This window comes from Diuraphis noxia, unplaced genomic scaffold, assembly GCF_037042655.1.
Source record: "Diuraphis noxia isolate RWA-SAM2 unplaced genomic scaffold, SU_Dnox_SAM2 contig0001, whole genome shotgun sequence".
NCBI classification, from domain to species: Eukaryota; Metazoa; Arthropoda; class Insecta; order Hemiptera; family Aphididae; genus Diuraphis; species Diuraphis noxia.
The window spans coordinates 55349809-55373986 of NW_028301711.1; the positions used below are offsets into that span (position 1 = coordinate 55349809).

The following is a 24178-nucleotide window of genomic DNA, read 5'->3' on the forward strand; positions in this document are numbered from 1 at the left end:
ATAATAATTGTAATGTAAATATTAGGAAATATTTATACAAACATTAAAAAATAAAAAAAATATGTTATAATATATAAAAATAAATTCACAAAATTAAATACAAGTACACGACGTCAAGTCGAATTAAAACCTTCAAAAACAAGAAAACGAAATTGCAGATTTGTTGAACAAAAAAATCATTCTTTATCAACAAAAGTACAGACTAATAACAAAAATATCTACCATGTACATAGACCAAAGAGTAACTCTTATAGCATAGATATATAAAGAATTACTCTAGTGCACAAATATAAAATGTATTGTAAAAATATTAAAATGGTACCAATACAATCAAAAACAAAAAAAAATAATATTATTTCAGAATTATTGCTAAGGTACGTCATCTTCGTATTTTTTCCATTTGTACTGAACGTCATGACAGCGCCCTTTATATGATTTAAATTAAGGCGCCCCTAGGACCGGACCTACTTGACCTATACGTTAATCCACCACTGATCTATTATAATAGGTAATTATAGTATAATGTATTATGTTTATGAAAAAAAAATGTTTTATTAAAATATAATAAATAATATTATATTATTTAATAGTAAACTTAAAAAATAATAGGGGGATGGGAAATGTCTGTATCAAAAATATAAGGGGGGATGTCCTACTTCACCAAAAACGACCAAAGGGAAAATGTCTGGGGGGAAATTTTCCGCCATTCAATAATTATATAGCTGTGTATTAGCTATATTATAATTATTAATTGTTAATGGATGCATTGCCATAGGTTACGATGTTTATATTTCTATATTAACTGTTTATATTATAAAAATAAGTAACAGAGGTCAGTCTTGTTAATTAAGTCTATAAAATATATAGTTACTTCAACAAGGTTAATAATGAGTGAGGTTCAGGAAAATATTAAATTCTTGATACGAAGGCCAAAAACACCAGTGATTAAACCTCCATTGCACCGTTCAGTCTTTAACAAATCGATTAAGAGGGAATACAGATCAAACAGGGGATGTCACCAAACGATGGGCTATGCTGAAGTTAAGCCCAATCAACCATCAAAATTTTTAAAAAAACACACCAGAAAAGTGATAAGACCATTTGTCGGTAAGATTGAAAAATAATGATAATTCCACGTATACCATCAAATGTATGCCTAAAAATGTCTCAAATAACCACTGAAGAAATTTATTTTTGAAAGATTCTAATTTAATTTAATTACATTTTTGTGATAAATTCTCATTATATTTTATATCATACAAATCTACTAATAGTCTAAAAAAAAAACAATATGAATGAGTCTTTCTTCATACTCAAATTTAAAAATAAATATACGTCATGTTAACAGGGCCCTCAATTTAGGCAAACTTGGGACAACTATTGTTTTATATGAAAAAATAATATTCCACTACACATATTTTAACATAGGACAGATATAGACATAGTTTTTTAAAAAACAGCTTTTAAAATATTAAAATTTTTATAACACAATTTTTTAACCTGTTTTTGATTAAATAATGAAACTAATTTTTTTTCTTTTCTTTTTAAGATTAATTAGTCACTTTTTTTCATTTAAAATTACATTAAAAATTATATAAACACTTAGGTATAAAATATAAACTTGGTCAGTTTAAATTACTTTATAATATCACATAGGTAGGTAGTTTAATTTTAAGGTAATTTATAAGTACATATTTTAGATAAAACAATAAAATAAATATCATTCTTTTTATTTAACAAATTAGTCACTTGTTTTACTTATAATTGCAATAGGTACTATTAACAATTAAAACACTGCATGGTTTTAGTTGCCTACTTAATAATATCACATGGTTTAGGAACATAAAATATAAACAATTTAAGTAACAATTGTCATGGGGAACTTGTACCGATTTCTTTTTAATATGACAAGATAAATAATATTATCTGAAATTTGATCAGCTGTAACACAACCAATATCTTCAACATCAGGGAATACATATATATATATTTCTTTTGACCAACAGACTGTTTAAGATATTTAACTGTTAATTTGATAGGTTCAGTAGTATCAGTCATATTTTCATGTATATCTAGTACTTGTGCATAAAATGTTTTCATTTTATCTTTTGAAGAGTTTGATTTGTATAATAAATTAACAGTTACAAAATCATCCTTAGAAAAATCAGAAATATTAACTTCTTCAAGTTTGGAATTTTTGGCATTTGGAATGTTACATTTACTTGTAGATGGCTGATCAATATCATCATATTCTTCATCGCTTTGGTCTGCCTTGGAAGCTCGTACACCACTTTTACCAGGTGGTGTACATACTTTTTTACGTTTATTTTTTCTTAGGTTATTTGTTTCATTTGATCTTGAGTCTGATAAAAACTGCTCAAAAGTTTTACACCATTTTGACCCATTAATTTCACTACTAGTCGATTCATCAAGATTTGTTAAGAAGGCAGGCAATTTACTAATTACCTTATTTTTGTCAATAGGGTAAATTCCTGTAATTTTAAATCCAGCTATTATATTTTTTGATGCCATATTTTCAATTCGTAGTTTATCTAATGCTTTTTTAAAAATTCTTGGAAATTCAGTTATTTTATTTTATCAATTATAATTCTATGTTCATAGTTAAGACAAATTTGTTTTAAAACTGTTTTAAGTTGTATCACATAAAGGTTGTTATTTGATATACACAGTAGCTTAATTTATGTAAAGAATAACTAAAAGTGTTTTATTTAATTAATTAATTAAATTAATAAATCACAAGTGTTAGTATGTTTAATGGGCAATTTATACAATACAAATGGATTCTGTCTGTTTATCCTTTATGCATTCCAATTCCAATTGGTGGACCGATTGTGACGAAATTTTATATAATTATAATTGCAGTATTTATCCAAGCGTGATTATTGGAAAAACGTAAAAATTATGCTTAATATATTATAAAGCATTTAAATAAAGGATAAACATACAACATAGATATAGTGATATGTACATAAATATTAGGGTGTTCCTTAATTTTCAATTTCAAAATATTTTTGGTCTCACCCCCTAAATCGGTGTGTATACATATAAAAATGAACTGCAAAAAATTTTAGGTCAATCAAATAAAGTTCCGACTTGAAGTTAAAGTTTGAGCATTTTACATTTTTAAATAATTTTGGACAATTTTTGTATTTCCGTCATTATTTTATAAACCGTTATGAAAACCATAATTTTATATATTACGTTTTTTCAGGTAAATTAAATTTCCAAGATATTTTATAATATAAAATTTTTGATAAATCTATTAATTTATAAGATGCATAAGCTTTAATATTAAAATACACAATTTCTCCACAAATACATTATTTACATTTCATTATTTCACTGTAGGATTAATAATAATATTCTTAACTTATAATATTTGGTAAAATGATAAAATGTTCACAGTAATATTATATACTTCTTATATTCTTATTTTGTAATTATTGGTTCTTCATATATTCGTATTATACCACTCGTATAAATAATAAACGATAAGATTGTGAAATAAGATTAAGATGTGTTGAAATACGTAGTTATTGTTTATCTATAACTTATTGCATTAAGTTTCCGTAGGTACTAGTCTTGCTTTATAATTTATAATAGATATTATTTTGTTGGTGATACTCATTTATTTCAGTAGTGTCAACGTCTTATGTGTTAAAGTTTATTATTGTGATTGTCGTTAGTAAATCATAATAATTGAAATAGCAAATATGTGAATAAAACTTAGAATAGATTTTCAAATATTTTTAATTGGATCTCAAATCACACAAATTCATAGCTCAAAACTTCCATCCAACGGGCAAGTACTTTCTGTATTTTTCTACAATATGAGAACCGTTAATCTTACTACTAGGGAAAGTGCGACGTTAGCTGTACGAGAGTGTTGCATTTTTTGGGAAAAAGCCAGGATTCCTATTCGAGCTATTCATTATTGCATAACTAAATTAATTAACTTGTATGACGAATTGTCACCAGAAAAATACTCAAAAAGTTGGTGAATCTTATCGGTTAAAGAAAATGATTTAAAAAAAAATTAAATTTGTTATTTGATATTGCTCATTCTGATGCATTGAAATTTTTAAAATTGAAGTTGATAAACAGTTTCTAATAAACCAGCGTTTACCAGGGCGTCCTGGTTGTCTCGGAGGTATAGATATTAAAGGAGCAATAAAAGAAAATATTCACATTCAACGAAAGTTGAATGAATCGAAAAGAAAAGAAATGTATAATACAAATTGTGCTTCAACTTCGACAATACTCGATTTCTCGTCTGAGAAAAATTTAGAAACTGATAGTCTAGAAAGTAGCGATATATTGATATTAGAAACCAGCATTAATTCTTTAGAGCTAATATAACCACCAACTAAAAAAAAGAAATGCCGTGGAAAAAGAAATTTTATAACACCAAAATTGGCCGGAGCGTTAGATAGATGTCAATTAAGTATTCGAGATTCTGTATATGTTCTCCAGGCTACTTTAGAAGCCTTAAATTTTAATATAGATGATTAGTTATAAACCAGACTTCTATACACAGAGCTCGAGAATCATACCGTTGCGAGCGTGGTGAACTAATAAAATTACAATTTAAAAAATCTCTACCTAATAACGCAGTTGTACATCGGGATGGAAAAATGTTACCGAATACTACAACTAGAAATGCAACTGTTGAACGACTTCCAATCGTGATAACTAGCAAAAATATAGAACAAATTTTAGGAGTACCAAAACTTGAGCGATCAACAGGTGAAGAACAAGCTGCAGCTGTGTGTTATGCATTACGAGATTGGGGATTATGCAATATAGTACAAGCTTTGTGTTGTGACACAACTGCATCCAATACCGGTCGTTTAAATGTAGCGTGAATTTAAATTGAAAAATGTTAGGTAGAGACTTGTTTTATCTTCCATGTAGACATCATATATATGACTTTATTTTGAGAGCCGTTTTTGAAATTAAAATACCTCAAGTTACTACAAGCCCAAGTATTCCGTTATTTAAACATTTTCAAAAACAATGGTGCGAAATACATGCAAATAAATATTATAGTGGGATTGAAGATCAAGCATGTGGTGCTATTTTAGAAAATGTAAAGGAAGATATTCTTAGTTTTTTCAAAAATAAATTAAAAATTAAACACTCTCGAGAAGATTACTGTGAATTTTTAGAATTAGTTTCTTGGTGGTGATTTGGAAAACAATATAACAATTCATCCTCCTGGTGCTATGCATCAAGCTCGGTGGATGGCACGGACAATTTATTGCTTGAAAATATTTTTATTTAGAAATTATTATAATATTGCAGAGTACCAGAGTCTGTTAAAAAGGCAATTGGAGAGATTTGTGTTTTAATCATTATATTTTATGTTAAACCTTGGTTTAATTGCCCATTGCCAGCAAAATCTCCCAACCAAGACTTACAATTTATAAAAGATTTAAAATCATTTGAAACAGTTAATAAAGACATATCTAAAGTATCGATTAAAAAAATATGTCATCATTTGGGGTACTTAACCGAAGAAACTGCTGCATTATCTTTTTTTGATGATTCTATACCACTTGAGACAAAGCGTCAGATGGTAAAAGCTTTGAAAAAAAAACGAATCAAAAACCCGACAAAACGATTGATTATTCAACCAAACCAAATAAACAATACATTTTTAGGTAAGTAAAACATCTAGTTTATTTAATAGATTTAAAAAAAAAATTAAAAATTAATATAAAATAACAAACAATCAATTTACCATCTTTTCAGAAAAAAAATACTGATGAATTTCTATCAGAAAGTAGCTTGAAATTATTTTCTTGATTCAAAATTAATGATGGCTTCTTAAAAAGGATCCTAAATCTTGGGAATCAAATACATTCATTGTGAATGAAAAAAATATAATAAATTCACTAACAATAATCAATGATACTGCAGAAAGAGCAGTGAAATTTGGATTTTAATGCATCATTAACATTAGATGAGGAAGCAAAAACAGTATGTCTTACTGTGTTTACAAGAACATAGAAAAATCAACCCCAATTGTAAAAAAAGTACACTTCAACAACAACTTGATGTATAATTAAAATTATGGTGCCTTTATTTATAATTTATATAATTTATTTTATTAATTTTAGCTAATATTGTAAGTTTTAGATTCTGAACGAAGTGATGAATGTATTGATTTTACAATGATGTGTGTTTTTTTTTTTTTTTTTTTGTGTCTGTTTACAGCATAACTAGTCGAAATAATGCTTCGATTTCAAACTTTGGGGGTGGTTCCCGATGTAAAAGTGAATATCCTTGGTGCATTATAGAGGTCAAAAGTAAACATTTTACAACAGTTTTAAAAAAAAACGAGAAAAACGAAATTTTTACGCAAAACCAGTTTTTGACCAAATCGATTTTTTTATATGGTTTTAAATAAAAACTAATCACTGTAAATACTTGAAATTTTCACCAAATGTTTATATTAGTGTTATATATATACAGTTTAATTTTTAAAAAGTTTTGACTTTTTTTGTGTTATTTATAGACCACTGAAATTTTCGATTTTTTTGAGAATTTTTTTTTGAAGTGTCGGTAAAAAAATGTTGGACGACCAAAAAAACTTGAAAATTTAATACAAGGTTCCTCATAAGTTATTCTTATAGTGATTAAAAAATTATAAGAATACATATGCACAATTTTTTTTTATAAGCGTTTATAGTTCAAATTTTTACGAAATATGTCGAAAACGCGAAAATTTGCAAGTAATTTTGAAGTTGAAAAATCATAAAATTTTTTCTGTTTATAACTAAAGATTAAAAATATAAGACTAATAGTTTTCCATAAGTTTTCCTTCAAATAGCTATAGAGAAAACTCGAAGCGTCGTTATAGGAAAAATTTTAAGTGCGTTTGAATTTTAAATTTTTTCGAAATAGCGTAACGTTAACGAATCCTCAAACGATTTTAAACATTTGTTATTATTCAAAAAGTATAAGTCGTAGATACTTCAAAATTTTATTAGTTATTTAGATTGGCATTTTCTTTACATGATTTATTTTTCAAAATATTTTTTTGAAGGGTTGATAAAATTTTTTCGAAACCTAACCTATCAAAATACTTGAAAACAAAGTTCCTCATAAGTCATTCTTATAGTATTTAAAAAATTATAAAAATACGTTGGCACAATTTATTTTTATTAGCATTTGAAGTTCAAATTTTGACTATATACATAAAAATTATGGCATGTTCAAATTATCTTAAATCGAAATTCATAAAAGTTTTTCTTTTTATACCTAAGATTTGAAAATTATATACAAGGCTCCTAAAATATTTTTACAATAGCATTTGAAAAATAAAAGAAATATTTAGCCACATTTTTTTTTTTACTTGCATTCAAAGTTTAATTTTGACAACATACGTAAAAATCACGAAAATTCGTAAATTATTTTATCCTAGAAATTCATAAAAAATTTTCCTTTTATACCTAAGATTTGAAAATTTAATACAAGGCTCCTTACAAATTTTTCAATCTTTATCATAAAAAAAATGTCCACCGGAAATTCAAATTAAATTTTTATTAGCATTTGAATTTCAAATATTGACAGAAATTCGTCAAAACCATGAATATTTGCAAATTATTTCGTAATTCAAAATTCATAATATTGTTAATATTTATATCTAAGGTTAGGTATACAATTTAACACCAAGTTTTCCATAAGTTTTTCTTCAAATATCTATAGAGAAAACTTGAAGCGTCATTATAGGAAAAATGTTTTGAGCGTTTGAGTTTTAAATTTTTATGAAATCGCGTAATGATAACGATTTATCCTCAAACGAGTCAAACGAATTTAAATTTTATTTGTTATACTTCAAAAATTATAAGTCGTAGATACTTGAAAATTTCACCAGATATTTAGATCGGAAATTGAAAAATTGAAAATTTGTTCAATAATTGTACCACAGATTATAACACATATATATTAGACGAGATGATTATATTGTGATTACGAAATGTTTTCATGGATATTAGAGAAGAATTTGTTTGAACATTTAATACAAAGTTCCTCATAAGTTATAGTGATTAAAAAATTATAAGAATACATATGCACAATTTTTTTTTATAAGCGTTTATAGTTCAAATTTTTACGAAATCTGTCGAAAATGCGAAAATTTGCAAGTAATTTTGAAGCTGAAAAAATCATAAAATTTTTTGTGTTAATAACTAAGGATTAAGAATACAACACTAAGTTTTCCATAAGTTTTCCTTCAAGTAGCTATAGAGAAATCTCGAAGCGTCATTATAGGAAAAATTTTAAGTGCGTTTGAATTTTAAATATTTACGAAATAGCGTTACGATAACGATTTATCCTGAAACGATTTTAAATATTTGTTATTATTCAAAAAGTATAAGTCGTAGATACGTGAATATTTTGTCAGTTATTTAGATTGGCATTTTCTTTACATGATTTAATTTTCAAAATATTTTGACTTTTTTTGAGATATTAATAGACAACTGAAATTTTCAATTTTTCTGAAAAATTTTTTTGAAGGGTTGATAAAATTTTTTCGAAACCTAACCTATCAAAATACTTGAAAATTGAATACAAAGTTCCTCATAAGTTATTCTTATAGTAATTAAAAAATTATAAAAATACGTTGGCACAATTTATTTTTATTAGCATTTGAAGTTCAAATATTGACAAAATAGGTACGTAAAAATTAGCAAATTATTTTAAGCTTGAAATTTATACAAAATTTTCTTTTTAAATCAAAGATTTGAAAATTTTTAATTATCTATAATATATCCTAGTGTAGTGATCACGTCGCCTACAGGTATCAGTAGTCAAGGATGATGTTTGGAAGGTGACTCTTGAGTTACTTACACAACGTAGAATTCTTCTTAATTAGATTAATTGTTTATTTATTGTGGTAAAACATATATTTATTTATAACATGAAAGCTGAATGTAAGTTAAGTATTCTGAATGATAGATTAAATTCGGTTTGACTCGAATATTTTCTAAGTTCAAAATATTGTTTATAAGAAATTTTCTAAGTCCAATGAATTAAAAAATTAAAACAACAGACTGGCGTGGAGGTGCTCTGGCTAGTCTGGTCAAGTCGCGTCTGAATACAGGCCGTTTCGGGGTCCCTTATATAGTGGCTACCCTCTACTCCCCATAGTCTACTCGTTCTTGTCGCTGTTCTCACGGATGTGGTATAATTATCTAGACTGACGGAAATGTTACTCGCCCACATACAAGCCAAATGTGCATCCCGTGCAGCTGTAGACCTTGGTGATTGATATTATAATTAACATTAAGAGTATATATTATAATATTACATTTAAACATTTGGTTCTTTGAACTTTTGTAATGATGCATAAAACTACGTCTTGTGCACCCTTATTGAGGACATTTTTATAGTCGTCTGCTCCCATGATTTAGTATGTCCCTAATTTTAATGATTTCCAGAAATGCTGTCCCTCCTATTTTTACAAGGATCGTCGCACCCTTCCCTAGATTGATGCGGCTGGTACCTAGTTGACCGTGAACTATGCAATGCGGGACGCTAGTCCATAGCACTAGATTGACAAATCATCTCCGTTCAGAATCGTTTTTCGTATACAATGATACCTATCGTTGGATTCAAATCTAACCTACTCTAGTCAGAGGTTCACTTCACCACCTAATATACAGCAGAGCGACATCCACTTACCCGCTTTTTTTTTCTTATTTTTAAGAATATATTTAATTACGCTTATGCATTTTTTTAATAAATAGATTTATCAAAAAATGTTATATTATAAAATATATAGGACATTTAATTTACTTGAAAAAACATATTATAAAAAATTAAAATTTTCATAACGGTTTACGAAATATTTACGGAAATACAAAAATTGTCTAAAATTATTTAAAAATGTATTGAGCTCAAATTTTAACTTCAAATCGTCACGGGTTAACTTTATTTGATTGGCCTAAACATTTTTGCAGTTCATTTTTAAATGTATACACACCGATTTAGGGGTGAGGCCAAAAAAATATCACTATTTTTTTTTCTCATATGGTTAAGGAACACCCTAATATATATATATATTTATACAGGGTGATTCTTTTATCAAACAACACTTATATGGTGTTTGTGTGTAAATACCATCTAACATACACCTATAACACACAAACACCACCCAAAACCACCCAACTTTGGGAGGCTATATCTTGTAAACGGATTAACGAAAAATGAAAATTTAGACGTGAAAGTTCATTGAAAAAGTAGCCTTTTTAGTTTATTAAATTTTAAGTATAGGTTGTCATTTGAAAATCAAAAGTTGATAATGGTTAACCTGATAAATATAAGGGTGAAAATATTTAAAAAATAAATAGTTCTAGAACAAGATGGTTCTAAAATTTTGAAATAAAAAAAATTTGAAAAAGCCAATAGTTTTTGAAATAATGAGTGTTGTTTGATAAAAGAATCACCCTGTATATATCTGTTTGTCCTAATACATACTTAAACAGCTGGACCGATTGTGATACAATTTGGTACAGAATTTTATTATACATATGGGCAGAAGATATGTCGAGTTAGAAAGTGTTATGCCTAAATACCTATCATTGAATTGAATATTTAAATTGTCAAAATTATATTAAAAAAACAAAGAAAATTACATAATGATATACGAAATTGAATATCACTGTAGGATTATAATATATTTTAACCGTTATCTATCATTATGTATAAAAAATATACTGCTAGCATCATCACATGAAATTAATTTAACACACAATATGAACTATGAACCATATAAGAGGTAGGATTTTTAACGGGCTACGAAGTGCACGAGTTTAGTTAGTACATTTATATAACAGCAGTTGGAAAAATACATGGGCGCGTTTTTTTTTTTTTTTATATCCGTTTAAAGCTCAAATGTCGACAACATTTATTTCATTGAAAATTTACAAATTCTTTGGTTGTTAAAAATGTATAGAACGTTTAAATTGAATAGTTAAAGATTGAAAATTTAAAACAAGGTTCCAGTGGTTCCACATAAGTAGTTAATTCTGTAACAAAAAATCTAAAAACTATACACACACAGTTTTTATTTATAGTTATTTTAAGTTCAACTTTGCATGAAATTACATATTAAATAACCAAGAATAATAATCTTAGTTATATTGTTGTAATTTAAAAATATTATTCATGGGTATTTGAATTTCTAGAGTAAACATTATATTCTAATTGTAATAGTTAATGACTGAATTAGTCAGTTACATAATGAATCTGATTTGATTAATTTGAAATTTATCCTATAGGAACCTACATTTTTTTTTGAAAAAATAACAATATAATTAATATAATATAAAATATTATCTTAGACTGACCAATTGTCTGCGTTCAGAATCGTTTTTGTATAAAATCATATCATATCATTAAATTCAAATTTAATACCACTCATTACATTAACCCACTTGTAAACTACTGTACAGCAGAGCGGCATTCACTAACCTGCTTTTTCATTTTTATTTTTTTAATACTGTAAATATAAAACTTCAAAATTGATAAAAAAAACTTAAAAAACTTCCAATATAGTCAATTTGTAAATCTTATTTTGAAAAAAAATTATAGGGTATAAAAATGTATCTAAGTCAAATGGCTTTTTATAATTTTTTCAAATAACAATATTCTCGTTTATTAGTTATATTACAATCTTGTTTATGTTAGAAACATTATAATTTAAAATAATATAAATTTACGTAGGAGCGCATATATGGTACTTAAAAATTTTTATACAAAATACTTAAAAAAAAAAATGTTTTTTGAAATTATAATGTTTTTAACAATAACATTCGTAATTTACTTAACGAGAATATTGGTAATTTTAAAAAGGCGGGTAAGTCGTGGATGTCGCTCTGCTGTACAATAGGTTACAAGTGGGTTACTGTAATGGATGGAATTAAATTTGAATCCAATGATATTATATCATTGTATACAAAAAACGATTCTGAGCGAAGACGGTTTACCTGTCTAGGATATATTATAGATTATTAAAAATTTCTTAACAAATCTTAGATTTAAAAAGAAACATTTTTTATGAATTTCTAGATTGAAATAATTTGCGAATTTTCGTGATTTTCGTGATTTTTACATATGTTGTCAAAATTCATACTTTGAATCCTTGTAAAAAAAAAATTGTGACCATGAATTTATTTATTTTTCAATTGATATTGTAAAAATATTATAGGAGCCATGTATTAAATTTTCAAATCTTAGATATAAAATGAAAATTTTTTATATTATATTAGCATATTATGGCTCCGGCAAGCACAAAATAATAAATAGGTAAAATATATAAATTACAATAGTATAAACTAGAATAATAGTCATAGAACAAATTAAAAGGCTTAGTACTAATTAAATTATATAGTTATAAAAAAGTCAAAAGAAAGCAGTTAAAATTAAGAATTAAGTTTGGTAATAGTAATTTGGTAACTCATAGTTTCATTGTTTTAATTGATATTTCCTTGGTCACAGTCGCACGCCCAGTTTTTTCATCCATTCGATACCCTCCTCGCTGGCTGTGTGGATTTCCTCTATACCTCCCGAGAACTTCATTGACGGGCATTCTTCGACTATATGTTTAATGGTTTGCTTTTGTCCGCAGCTGCATAGAGGAGATTCCACCATTCCCCACTTATGTAATAGATAATTTTTTCCTTTTTCCTTTAAACATTTTCCTTGGTTGGTTCTAATGCGATTTAGCGTGGTCCATAAGGCTCGTGGTAAGTTGAAACCTGGTACTTTTACCGTTGGATCTCAACCAGTGATGAATTTCTTACCTCACACTCTAGCCAACTCTTTCTCCATTCAGCCTGAAATTCCCTAGCGGTTATATCTTCATCCCAAACAGGGCGTCTAGATTTTAGCCTTTTATTTGGGTGATGTTCTATGTCGTTAAAGATATTCAGTTCGGTGTTCTTTTTAACTTTATTGATAATATTTTGTGTAGCTATTTGTCTACGGATTTCCGGAGGGCCAATGTTTGAGAGTACGGGAAGCCATTGAGTTGGAGTGCTTCTTACTGTACCCGTGACTATTCTCATTGCTGCATTTAGTTGAACGTCAATTTTATTGCAGTGAGCACTTCTTGTCCACACGGGAGCGCAATATTCAGCTACACTGTATACTAAGGATAGTACTGAGGTTCTCAGAGTACCTGCGCTGCATCCCCAAGAAGTCCCGGCTAATTTGGATATGATATTGTTTCGTGATTTTATTTTGTTTTTTGTTGTTTCTAACTGTTGTCTAAAAGTAAGCACCCTATCGAGTTTGATTCCGAGATACCTAGGACATTCTTCATTTGCGATGTTGACTCCACCAATTTTTAGTTTAAGTTCTCTATTTGCCTCATGATTGTTCAGGTGAAAGGCCACTGCTGTTGTTTTATTAGCATTTAGGTTGAGATGCCAGTTTTTGAAATAATTTTGTAAAGTGTCTAGATCTTTGTTCAGGGTCTCTTCTAGTTGTTCAAAGGTCTTTCCTTGGGCTACTAGACCTATGTCATCTGCATAGATGAATTTTCTCGAATTAGTTACCTCAATGTCGGCGGTGTATACATTAAATAGAGTCGGTGATAGTACTGATCCTTGTGGTAACCCGTTTTGTAAGATTCTTTTCCGGCTTGTCTCCCCATTCATGTTAACTTTGAAACTTCTGTCAGAAAGTATTTGTTCCAACAAGCGTAAAGTAGCTTTACATCTAAGATTTTTTGCTAATTTGAGTAATAGGCCTCTTTTCCAGACTGTGTCGTACGCTGCCGACAGGTCGAGAAAGACGGCCCCGGACTTCAACTTATTTTGAAAACCATTTTCCACGTAAAATTTTTTATGAATTTCTAGCATAAAATAATTTATGAATTTTCGTGATTTTTACGTATGTGGTCAAAATTCAAACTTTGAATCCTTGTAAAAAAATAATTGTGACCATGAATTTATTTATTTTTCAACTGCTATTGTTAAAATGTGTTAGAAGCCTTGTATTAAATTTTCAAGCATTTCTACCGAATAGATAAATGTAAAAATTTAAATTTCAAATGCTCATAAAAATTTAATTTGAATTTCCGGTGGAATTTTTAATTGTGATAAAGATTGACAAACTTGTAAGGAATCTTGAATTAAATTTTCAAATCTTAGATTTAAAAAGGAAATTTGTTATGAATTTCTAGCTTAAAATAATTTGTGAATTTCCGTGATTTTTACGTATTTTGTCAAAATTCAAACTTTGAATGCTTATAAAAAAAAATTGTGACTATATATTTCTTTTATTTTTCAACTGCTATTGTAACAATTTGTAAAGAGCCTTGTATTCAATTTTCAAGCTTTTATGCCTAACAAATACATTTTTATCAATATTAATTTTAAAAAAACTAATTATGATCGAAATTTTCAAATGCCTATGAATAGTTCAACTTAAGTCGAAAATTGCATGATGGATAGAATATACTTATATAGTTATATATATACATTCGGTGAAAATTTCATGTATATATGTAAATTTGTTTAAAAATTACATCAAAACCAAAATCGATTTTGTCTAAAAATGAGTGTGCGTAAAATTTTCCGTTTTTCCCTTAATTTTTAGTTTGTTTTTCTTGGTTATTTAGAAAAGTATTAAGAATTTTTCACTTTTGGCCCCCCAAAGTATCAACAAGATTCACTTTCTGGTCGAACGAGGCATTGAAGTCAAAAATCGAAGCACTTTTACTGCCCCAAAACGTGATGACAGACACAAAAAAAAACACATCATTATAAAATCAATACATTCATCGCTCCGCTCAGAATCTAAAATTTTAAAAATCAGCCATTTGGCTTAAATATATATTTTTTACTACATAAATGTTTCAAAATAAGATTTACAAATCGGGTATACTGAATGTTTTAGAAATTTTTTTTATTAATTTTTTAGTTTTTTATTTTCAGTATTAAAAAATAAAAAATAAATACGTAAACCAAAAAAAAATTTTAAATATTGATTAGAACAAAAGATTTTATTTGTCAGAATGTCAGATCTCCGTAGAATGCTATGTATAGTTGGTAAAGAATCTATAATTTTTACTAATTTTGGATGATACTCAATAGAAGTTCAAACTATCTTTCAAATCATATCATCCATGCTGCAATAAAAATAAACGTTTTAAAATAACGGTGAACATCATTATTATATTTTATTCAGCTGCTGTGGGCAGTGTGGTGCAATGGAGGTGGTCACAACGCGTGCTGTTATCGAATGGAACCCGACATAATGCAAAAAATACTACTTTGTAGTCTCTCTCCCGCCTTCGTTCCAATTGCTTCACCTTGCCCAGAGATGTAAAATTTCATGTTTTCACAGACCTGTTGAAACTTTTCAGAAACTTTTCATGTTTTCATGAAACTTTTCAAAAAAATTGAAACTTTTGACTTTACACTTTTATACACCTTTAATTTTTTTTAAAATTATTTAAGTCTATAACCAACTTAAATATTAACTGTTCTTAGCATAGATTAAGATATTATTATTTAACAGTCTCAACAATATTAAATAGGTATTTATATAAAACTATAAAATATGAAAAACCTTTGTAAACATTACAATGTAGCCAATGTAGGTATGTAAGTATGTAACTAACTAACAAGTCAATAAAAAAACAGAGCAACATATTTTAAACAAAAAAACTTTTTCAACAAATTATTTAATACTATAACCAACTAAAATATTAACTGCTCTCAGCATAGATTAAGAAATTATTATTTAACAGTCTCAAAATAGTTCACAATATTAAATACTTATATAAAACTATAAAATATGAATAACCTTTGTAAACATACAATGGAAGTATGTAACTAACTAACAAGTCAATAAAAAAACAAAGTAACATTTAACCCTTTGTCGACCGACGGTACTTATAAGTCCACCGAAATAAAACGTGTATGAAATATCATAAAACGTTATTTTTGTGTTTCTAATGGGTCGGTACTCACGAGTACCATCTACCGATTAAATAAATATTATTTTAAAAGCGGTTGTACTATTATTAAACATTTTATCGGCGATTAATTTCGGGGACTGCAGCATTCAACACATATACATGACTTGGTATTTTTCCTTTCTATTTATATGTACATATTTTATCATTTTATCATAAGAAATATTTTATTTATGTTTAGATATATGTCTAGATGGATTATCTGTTTCTGTTATTGCGATTTCATTATCGATATAATGAAATATTTATAAATAAGAATATGGACTTGTAAGTACCATTGGTCTTTCACGGTAGACATTTAGTCAGTTGTCGACTAGTAATCGTCATTATTATAATGTGTTCATAACTCATAAGCATAATGTAAAATAACTATTTTTTTTTAATTATAATATTTTTATTTGACTGATATGGAGTTATGATTTTTTTTTTATTTAACCAACATATAAATCGACACCTATTAATTTCCACGATAAAAAAAGTTTTTGGTAACAAAATAATTCATATATAGCATTGACCTAATAATATAACATTTTTTAGACTAAAATACTTAATTTACACTTAGGAGCTATTGAGGTTTTTAATTTATATGTAAGTATTCTAAAAAAAACGTTTATGCTTATTTTTACTCAGAGTAATATTTTTAGAAATAAGAGAAGAACATTTTTTTTTCTTAAGTCGTAAATAAATTTTGGTATATTCAACATGTTAAAAATTATATGGCAAAATTACTGTTGGTACTTTGAAGTACCAATTAAAAAAATCCTAGATGACCGATGGTACTTTCAAGTACCATGATCCTAACTCAAATTTGAGTAAAAAAAAAAAAAAAAAACAAAAAAAAATGTCTTATATAGGTCAAATATAACATGTTTATGCAAAAAAAACTTTAAAAAATATTTTAATTCGATGCTTGGTCAACAAAGGGTTAAACAAAAAACTTTTTCAACAAATTATTTAAGACTATAACCAACTAAAATATTAACTGTTCTCAGCATAGATCAAGAAATAATTATTTAACAGTCTCAATAGTTCACAATATTAAATACTTATATAAAACTATAAAATATGAATAACCTTTGTAAACATACAATGTAGGTAAGTAACCAACTAACAGGTCAATAAAAAAACAAAGTAACATATTTTAAACAAAAAAACTTTTTCAACAAATTATTTAAGACTATAACCAACTAAAATATTAACTGCTCTCAGCATAGATTAAAAAATTATTATTTAACAGTCTCAAAATAGTTCACAATATTAAATACTTATATAAAACTATAAAATATGAATAACCTTTGTAAACATACAATGGAAGTATGTAACTAACTTATAGGTCATTAAAAAAATAAAGTAACATTTAAACAAAAAACTTTTTCAACAAATTATTTAAGACTAACCAACTAAAATATTAACTGTGCTTAGAATCTTAGCAATTTATAATAAGTCATCAGTGCTACTCTCATTGTCAAGTTCAAAAGAAAAGTCTTCATCGTTTTCAGCACTACTCTTCCACTCACTACCACAATCAGATTCATCAATACTACTGAAGCTGGCTTCATCTGCTAACATTTTTTCAATTCTAGTGTCACTAAGATCAGTTAGATCTATATTCTTGTTTGGCGATTTTCGTTTTGGTTGCCTAAGTTGCCTTGGATAATTTGATGAAGTACTAGCAGACATAATCAATTGATCTTCAAAATGTAACTCAGTGTCAGTATCAATAGTATAATCAAGCCCTGCATTTCTTGATTTTTTTGATGGAGTGCTAGAGTAGTTGTTAATCATTTGGTTTTCAATGTTTTCATCATAATATTCTGGGACAACATTAGTTGAAGCTGTTACCTTTTTTAACTGCACTTCATCTGTATTATAATTTTTAAGCAAATTCTTGTTGTGAGCAATAAAAAGTAATTTTGATGCTCTTTCGTTGTCTAGTCTATTTCTTTTCAAATTTTGTATATGTCCCATTTTACTAAATGATCTTTCAACAGATGCAGATGTTGGTGGGGAACTTAGTATTTTTATAGCAATTTTAGCTAACTCAGCAGCTGAATTACTGCAAAATCCTTTCCACCAGATGAGTGGATTAAGCTTTGAATCCAATGTTTTCCATAAAAACTCTTTGTTGAAAATACCTTCTTTGGATCTATATTGAGCTATTTGTGAAATTAGATTATTTATTTCAATATCTGCATTATTTTTTCCCATATTAATTATAAATTCAATAGCTTCTATGTCTTCGCCATCTTTAAGATCTTTTCCAAATGTGTTTGGGTCAAGAATGTTTGCTGCCAAATGTATTTTTTTTAAGCAAAAATCACGTCTGTTTTCAAGCATAGCTAAAATTTTTAATACTTCATTTTTCAGATGTTCTACTTCTAATGAAATAAATTCTTTAAAATCTTTTTCCAGTTCACTAAATATTGTACAAACAATGCTTAAATTAAGTTTATCTCCTTGTACTAATTTTAAATAATGTGCAAGTGGTTTTAATAATTTATAAAAGGTTTCAATTCTTTCCCAAAATACATCCATTAAAATACAATTTTTAGTTTGTTGAGTTACAGTTAGTTCAACTCGTTCATCGATACACATTGCCTTTAAACAAGATTTATTGTCGATTAAACTCTGCATAAATCTTACAATTGAACCCCAACGTGTAGCTCCAGGCAATTTTAAGCTAGGCAGATTCCCAGACAATAAACTTTGTTTTTCTTTTAAAACAGATAACAGAATATGTTTGTTTTTTATTTCTTTAATTACATGTTTCAATTCTACAACAACTTCTTTTAGTGGCTCTAATCCAGTAGTAATATCCTGAACCAACAAATTAAGTCCATGAGCCACACAACCATAACAACTGATATGTGGATAATAACTTTGAATTAGACTCCATGCTGCTTTCATATTACTAGCATTATCCGTTACTACTGATGTAAACTTAATTTCACCAAATTCTTTTAACACATTAATAATAATATCCTTCATATAAACTCCTGAGTGTTTATTTGATTTCGTATCAATAGATTTTAAAAATATTGGTTCGGGTGTTGTAATTATGAAGTTAATTATACTATCACCTTTAACATTTGTCCACCCATCACAAGTCAGTCCCAAACTATATGACTTATAAATTTTTTCTTTTAAGTTAAGAAGCAGTTTATCATAGTGTGTATTAAGGAATTTGTTGGATAATTTATGACGACTTGGCAAAATAAACCCTGGGCGAATACTTTTGTAATGGTCTATTGTACTGCGATTCTCAGTGATATTTAATGGTAGACAATTTCCAAAGACAAACATAGCGAATGATAGCTCAAATTTTTCTTGATCTTCTTTGCTAACAATATCAATAAAATTAAGCAAAGATGAATTGCGTTTAAATGTTTTATTAGCTGAACAATTCTTAAAATCAGACAATGTTTGTGATGCAGAAATATTTTGTTGTTGTGACTGTAATGATACCAAGTTGTCCGTGTCAGTACACTTAGAATTGTCTTGGACTTGGAATAGTTGGGATGCATCAAAACATTCAAAACCATTACTTGGATCATCAATCTCTTCATGTGGATTGTGTATAATTGTACAAATATTGTCATTTTGCCTAGTGAAAAAAAAAAATCAAGAATATTTATATGCCTACTTTTTTTCAGGATTTATTATTTTAAATGCATAAAAAATACTGAAACATTCAAATTTTTTTAAGTACCATAATATTATATAGGTAATAGGTACCATTAATTGATTACATTTATAAGTTGCTATATTATAGGTAGGTACCTATTTGAGTAGGTATTTAACAAGTTTTTTACAACACTTAAATCTTTAAAGTAAAATCAATTTTATTGTAAATATCACTTACTTTTTTTGTTTGTTTTTAGTGTCAAAATAAACTTGTCGAATTTCTTTTGGACACTTCCAACATTTTTTAATAATGTGATCTGACATTCTTGTTGCATTTTTTGAGGTAGACCAATTGCAAAATTTACACTGATATTTACTGTTTTTTTCATTAAAATATTTAAAAATATCGGTTTGTCTCGAATTCATGATGAATAAACAAAGGCAGTAAATCATAGAAAACAAATTCAATATTTAAATATTACAAGGCAGTAAACTATAAAATCTTATTATTATTTATTACTAAATGTACTAGATAATAGATTTATCATAGTTGTAGAAGTATAACTAGCAAATTTAATAACAATTTGTAGACAATTATTGTGATAACACATAACAATATTAACAGCGAATACCAGTGCTACCATAATACCTATTACAATTTACAATTACAATCATAGATATTAAAACTATTGTTCTATTACCTATCTATTGGTGTATGCAGGACGCAGGTATACTGTATACGTACGATTATGAAATTAAATTTTTGATATTGAAAAGTTTTAATACTTTTCATTTCAATAGCCTTGAAACTTTTCAAATTTCATGAAAAGTTTCACTTGAAAATTTCAGAAACTTTTCAGTCTCACATATCTGACCTTGCCCCGCCGGATCCACTCCACGTGAAATAATATCCATGTTGTAAAAATTTTATTCTCAGAGAAGGGGGTAGCAGTGTGTTAGATATATACTCTATCTTTATCAAATGAAAATATATGATGAGATCATTTCAATGAACTATAAGAGAAAAAATTTGTTGATAATAAATGAAATTTCATTAATTAGGTACAAATAAAAACTCTTCATTTCCTGGGTCTTCGAATGTTTTAAATCCAGTGTACCCTAGTCGACGCTGTTGTCAATCAGATAGAAAATCTGAAGAAAAAACCAAAAAAACCAAAAAACCCAAAAGAAATTTCCTAAGTGAAAACATCGTTGAAGTAATAAGAAAGGTGCCACCATTGCCTAAGCATCGAGTACAAGACAGTAGGAACGGTCATATAATCGTTTTAGATAAGGCGGGGCTTGAGCCGACGTACGTGTCTAAGAAGGTACTTAAACGACTTAATGAATTTATCCGATGTTGAATAAAACGTGTTCAACTTACCTTGATTACGGTATTTATAATATGTCTTTAAAATAATATGATTGTTTTGTGTTCAAAGAATTTTGGCAAAACGCCTTCATACATCAGGAAAATAATTAAGGACAAAGAAACGATTAAACTTGCTGAGGACGAACGTATAAGGGCAATCAAGCCACCGTTGCGTTATTTGCCAGCAGATGAGCGCAATGAGTTATTAACAGTTAGTGGATTCAATTATAATTTTAACCTTTTTCTTTGAATTTTCACCATGTCAACTTTTTTATGACCATTTTGTTTTTAACAGGGACTGAAGGCCAATTGGGGTGAACTGTATACAGAGTTTTTGTTATTACCGATGGTCACAGACTCAGTGCCAAAAGTCAATCGAAAAGCTCGGCTTGAAAATCAACTAAATAATTTGGAAAAGGATATCAACATACTGGAAAAGTATCCGTCCTTATATGTGTGTGATAACTAGGATTTTAAAATGTCTTGATATTTATTTTCCACAAATATTTTACAAAATGTTTTGTGCATGTAAAAAATAAAAATAAATATTACATTAAAAATATAAAATGTCCTTAATATCTATTTAAAAGGTATTTGGATTGAGCAAACATTTTTAACAATATGCTTTTTTATGAAATGAATGATACTCGATTTCATTAAATTGGATAATTTAAAAATAACTAACTTTCTGCTTAACCCCACAAAGCCATAACACATAAGTCACGATCTAGGACAAATGGACGCAACAATTTGGGCGTTGGTACATTTTGACGCGAAAAAACATAAATAATAATAATATATTTATTTTATACGGGTGTGCGTTATTTTATATTGGGGTATACATTTTATTCAAATATAGCGTTAAAAATAAATATGTTAATAATTACTTAAATTACAAATTATAATGATTACAATGCCTATACATACTAATTACTAATACAATTAAACATTTAATAGATATGTTACTCTACATTCAAATATAAGAATTTTTGGAAATTGTATTAAGTAACTTCTTTTTATTTGTTTCTTTGGTTTTGTTTGTTTTTGTTAATATTCCAATGAAAAGTCAACAATACATGGCTTTCAATAATTTAAAGATACTTAAAATAATGCACAGTATTGGAACCCTCCGTTAACCGTAAATAAGGCAACTGCAATATCATCAAGTGATTGTGAACGTGCTTTAGTACCATGAACAATTTAGTGACTACCTACAAAAAGGAATGAACTAAGATTTATTCATATTTCTTCTCTAATGTTTATAAACTGCATTGGACCTCCAGTTAAAGTATTTAAACCAGAATCGTATGTTCTGTCTTGGATACATAGAGGAAAGATATATGTACCGCACGGGTTAGGTTGAGAAATCATTATAAACGCTAATTTTTTTCAAGTCCGGTAGTCCCCTTTCTACCATTTTTCCATTTCGAGCCATTTCGACCAATATTTGACAACATATTTGAACAAAATGTATACCCTAATATAAAATTTCGTATAGCTGAATAAAATAAATTTAGGTACCTATTATTATTATTATTTATGTTTTTTCCACGTCCGAATGTAACCGCACCCAAACGACTACGTCTAAACGAACTGGAATCTCCCTGTTCGCATATAAGTTATAACATATAATTTGAATCTAAATCATAACATTTTTTATTTCTCATGAGTTAACCTAAGATACTTTTATCGACATTATGTCCTATTCCTATATAATAAGATAATAAGTATGTATTATTGTATTATGGATTTTTTTTCTTAATCTATGAGGGATACTTTTTGTTCAAAAAATATTATGCAAATACTTTGTACAGTTTTAAAGGCTTTATATAATTTTAATAACTTATGCTACAACTCGTTTTAATCATCTAGATTGGCATAAATTACCCAGATTGATAAATAACTTATATAATATTATGCATTAGGTACCACATTATTTTAAATTTACGTATGTGTTGTCGCGGACGTTATCGCAACGGCCGCGGCTGCTTTATTCTCGTCCACGATAACGCGACGGGACTGTGTCGTGCGACGACCGGTCCGGCCGGCACGAACAGTTGGCTTAGAACAACGGTCGCCGGACGTTAACAATATTATTTGTTAATTAAGCTATAATAAAGAGTGTTAACTATAATAAAAACGTGTGACAGTTATTTTTCCATTCCGTCAGATACCTACAGTGTGTTATACACGTAAATAATTTTTGAACTCCCTTACCAATGTTTAGTATAATCGACAGAGTGGTAATTTTAATCCCGGAGGATTTTTTTTTGTTTTCCTGTAGCGTCCCGATTTTACACATTACATCGAGTGTGTATCCAAATGAAGAACTATCCAGGTTTCAATTGATATTTGTATAATGACTAGACCTAGCATAAAATATATTGTATTCTCATAGCACCCTCAAATAAAAGTTTTGTATCTTGACACTAATGTTGTACCTATGTTACAATTTGATTTTTTCTGATATATGGCGTCAATGTATTCGTACAATCTCTTACGTGGCGTCCTACGGGAGCGAACTCAACGCGAACGCGGTGCAACGCGAATTGACGCGAAAATTTCAAACAATTGCCTTCGCCGGAAGTGGCCTAAGTAGTCAAATGCGAAGCGATGTGTTGCTTTTAGTTGTTGTTTTTTCAGGAAATAGTCTCATTAAATATTTCTTTAGAGGAAATGCTGCATCCCCTATGAGAACACAAGGAGTTTTGATACTGGAGCCCGGCAACAATTCTTCTTTAGGTAATTTTAGTCTTTCCGTTTCTATAGCATTTAAAATGCCTGCGTCATTTTCTTTACCATAGGAGCCCACGATCACCATAACAAACTTATAATTTGCATCAGTTACAGCTAATAACCCGATTGAAAAGAAAGATTTATAGCAATAATACATGGAACCAGAGTTGCTTGGTTTCTTTATACGTATGTGTTTTCCGTCAATACTTCCTAAACAGTTGGGGAATTGCCATCTGTCCCAGAAACCTTGCGCTAATTTTTTTAAATCATCTTCTGTTGGTTCAGGCATGTGTTTCGATAGTAATGTTGTCCATATAGCTTTACATACTTCTGAAATTATTTTGGAAATCGCCGATTTTGAAATTCTGAAAGAGAAAGCGAGTTGCCGGAACTGTATGCCCGTGGCTAAGTATCTGCAGAAATAATAA

General features: G+C 28.0%; 1 protein-coding gene and 1 pseudogene across 1 annotated transcript; both read left to right on the forward strand.

The window, feature by feature from the left end:
* Window positions 1-24178, forward strand: part of LOC149060951 (uncharacterized) — a 289350-nt pseudogene that overhangs the window by 2723 nt on the left and 262449 nt on the right.
* Window positions 888-21483, forward strand: LOC107170433 (enkurin). Its single transcript, XM_089216707.1, has 4 exons — window positions 888-1107; window positions 20741-20970; window positions 21085-21225; window positions 21310-21483. Exons 1-4 carry the CDS (start codon window positions 888-890, stop codon window positions 21481-21483), a joined length of 765 nt encoding a protein of 254 aa, XP_089072833.1.

What these genes read in the sequence shown, in the direction of transcription:
- LOC107170433 (XM_089216707.1), top strand. Translation starts at nt 888, where the DNA reads ATGAGTGAGGTTCAGGAAAATATTAAATTCTTGATACGAAGGCCAAAA. An exon ending in AGTGATAAGACCATTTGTCG is followed by an intron (nt 1,108 to 20,740) that starts GTAAGATTGAAA and finishes CTGGGTCTTCGA; the next exon opens with ATGTTTTAAATCCAGTGTAC. An exon ending in AGCGCAATGAGTTATTAACA is followed by an intron (nt 21,226 to 21,309) that starts GTTAGTGGATTC and finishes TGTTTTTAACAG; the next exon opens with GGACTGAAGGCCAATTGGGG.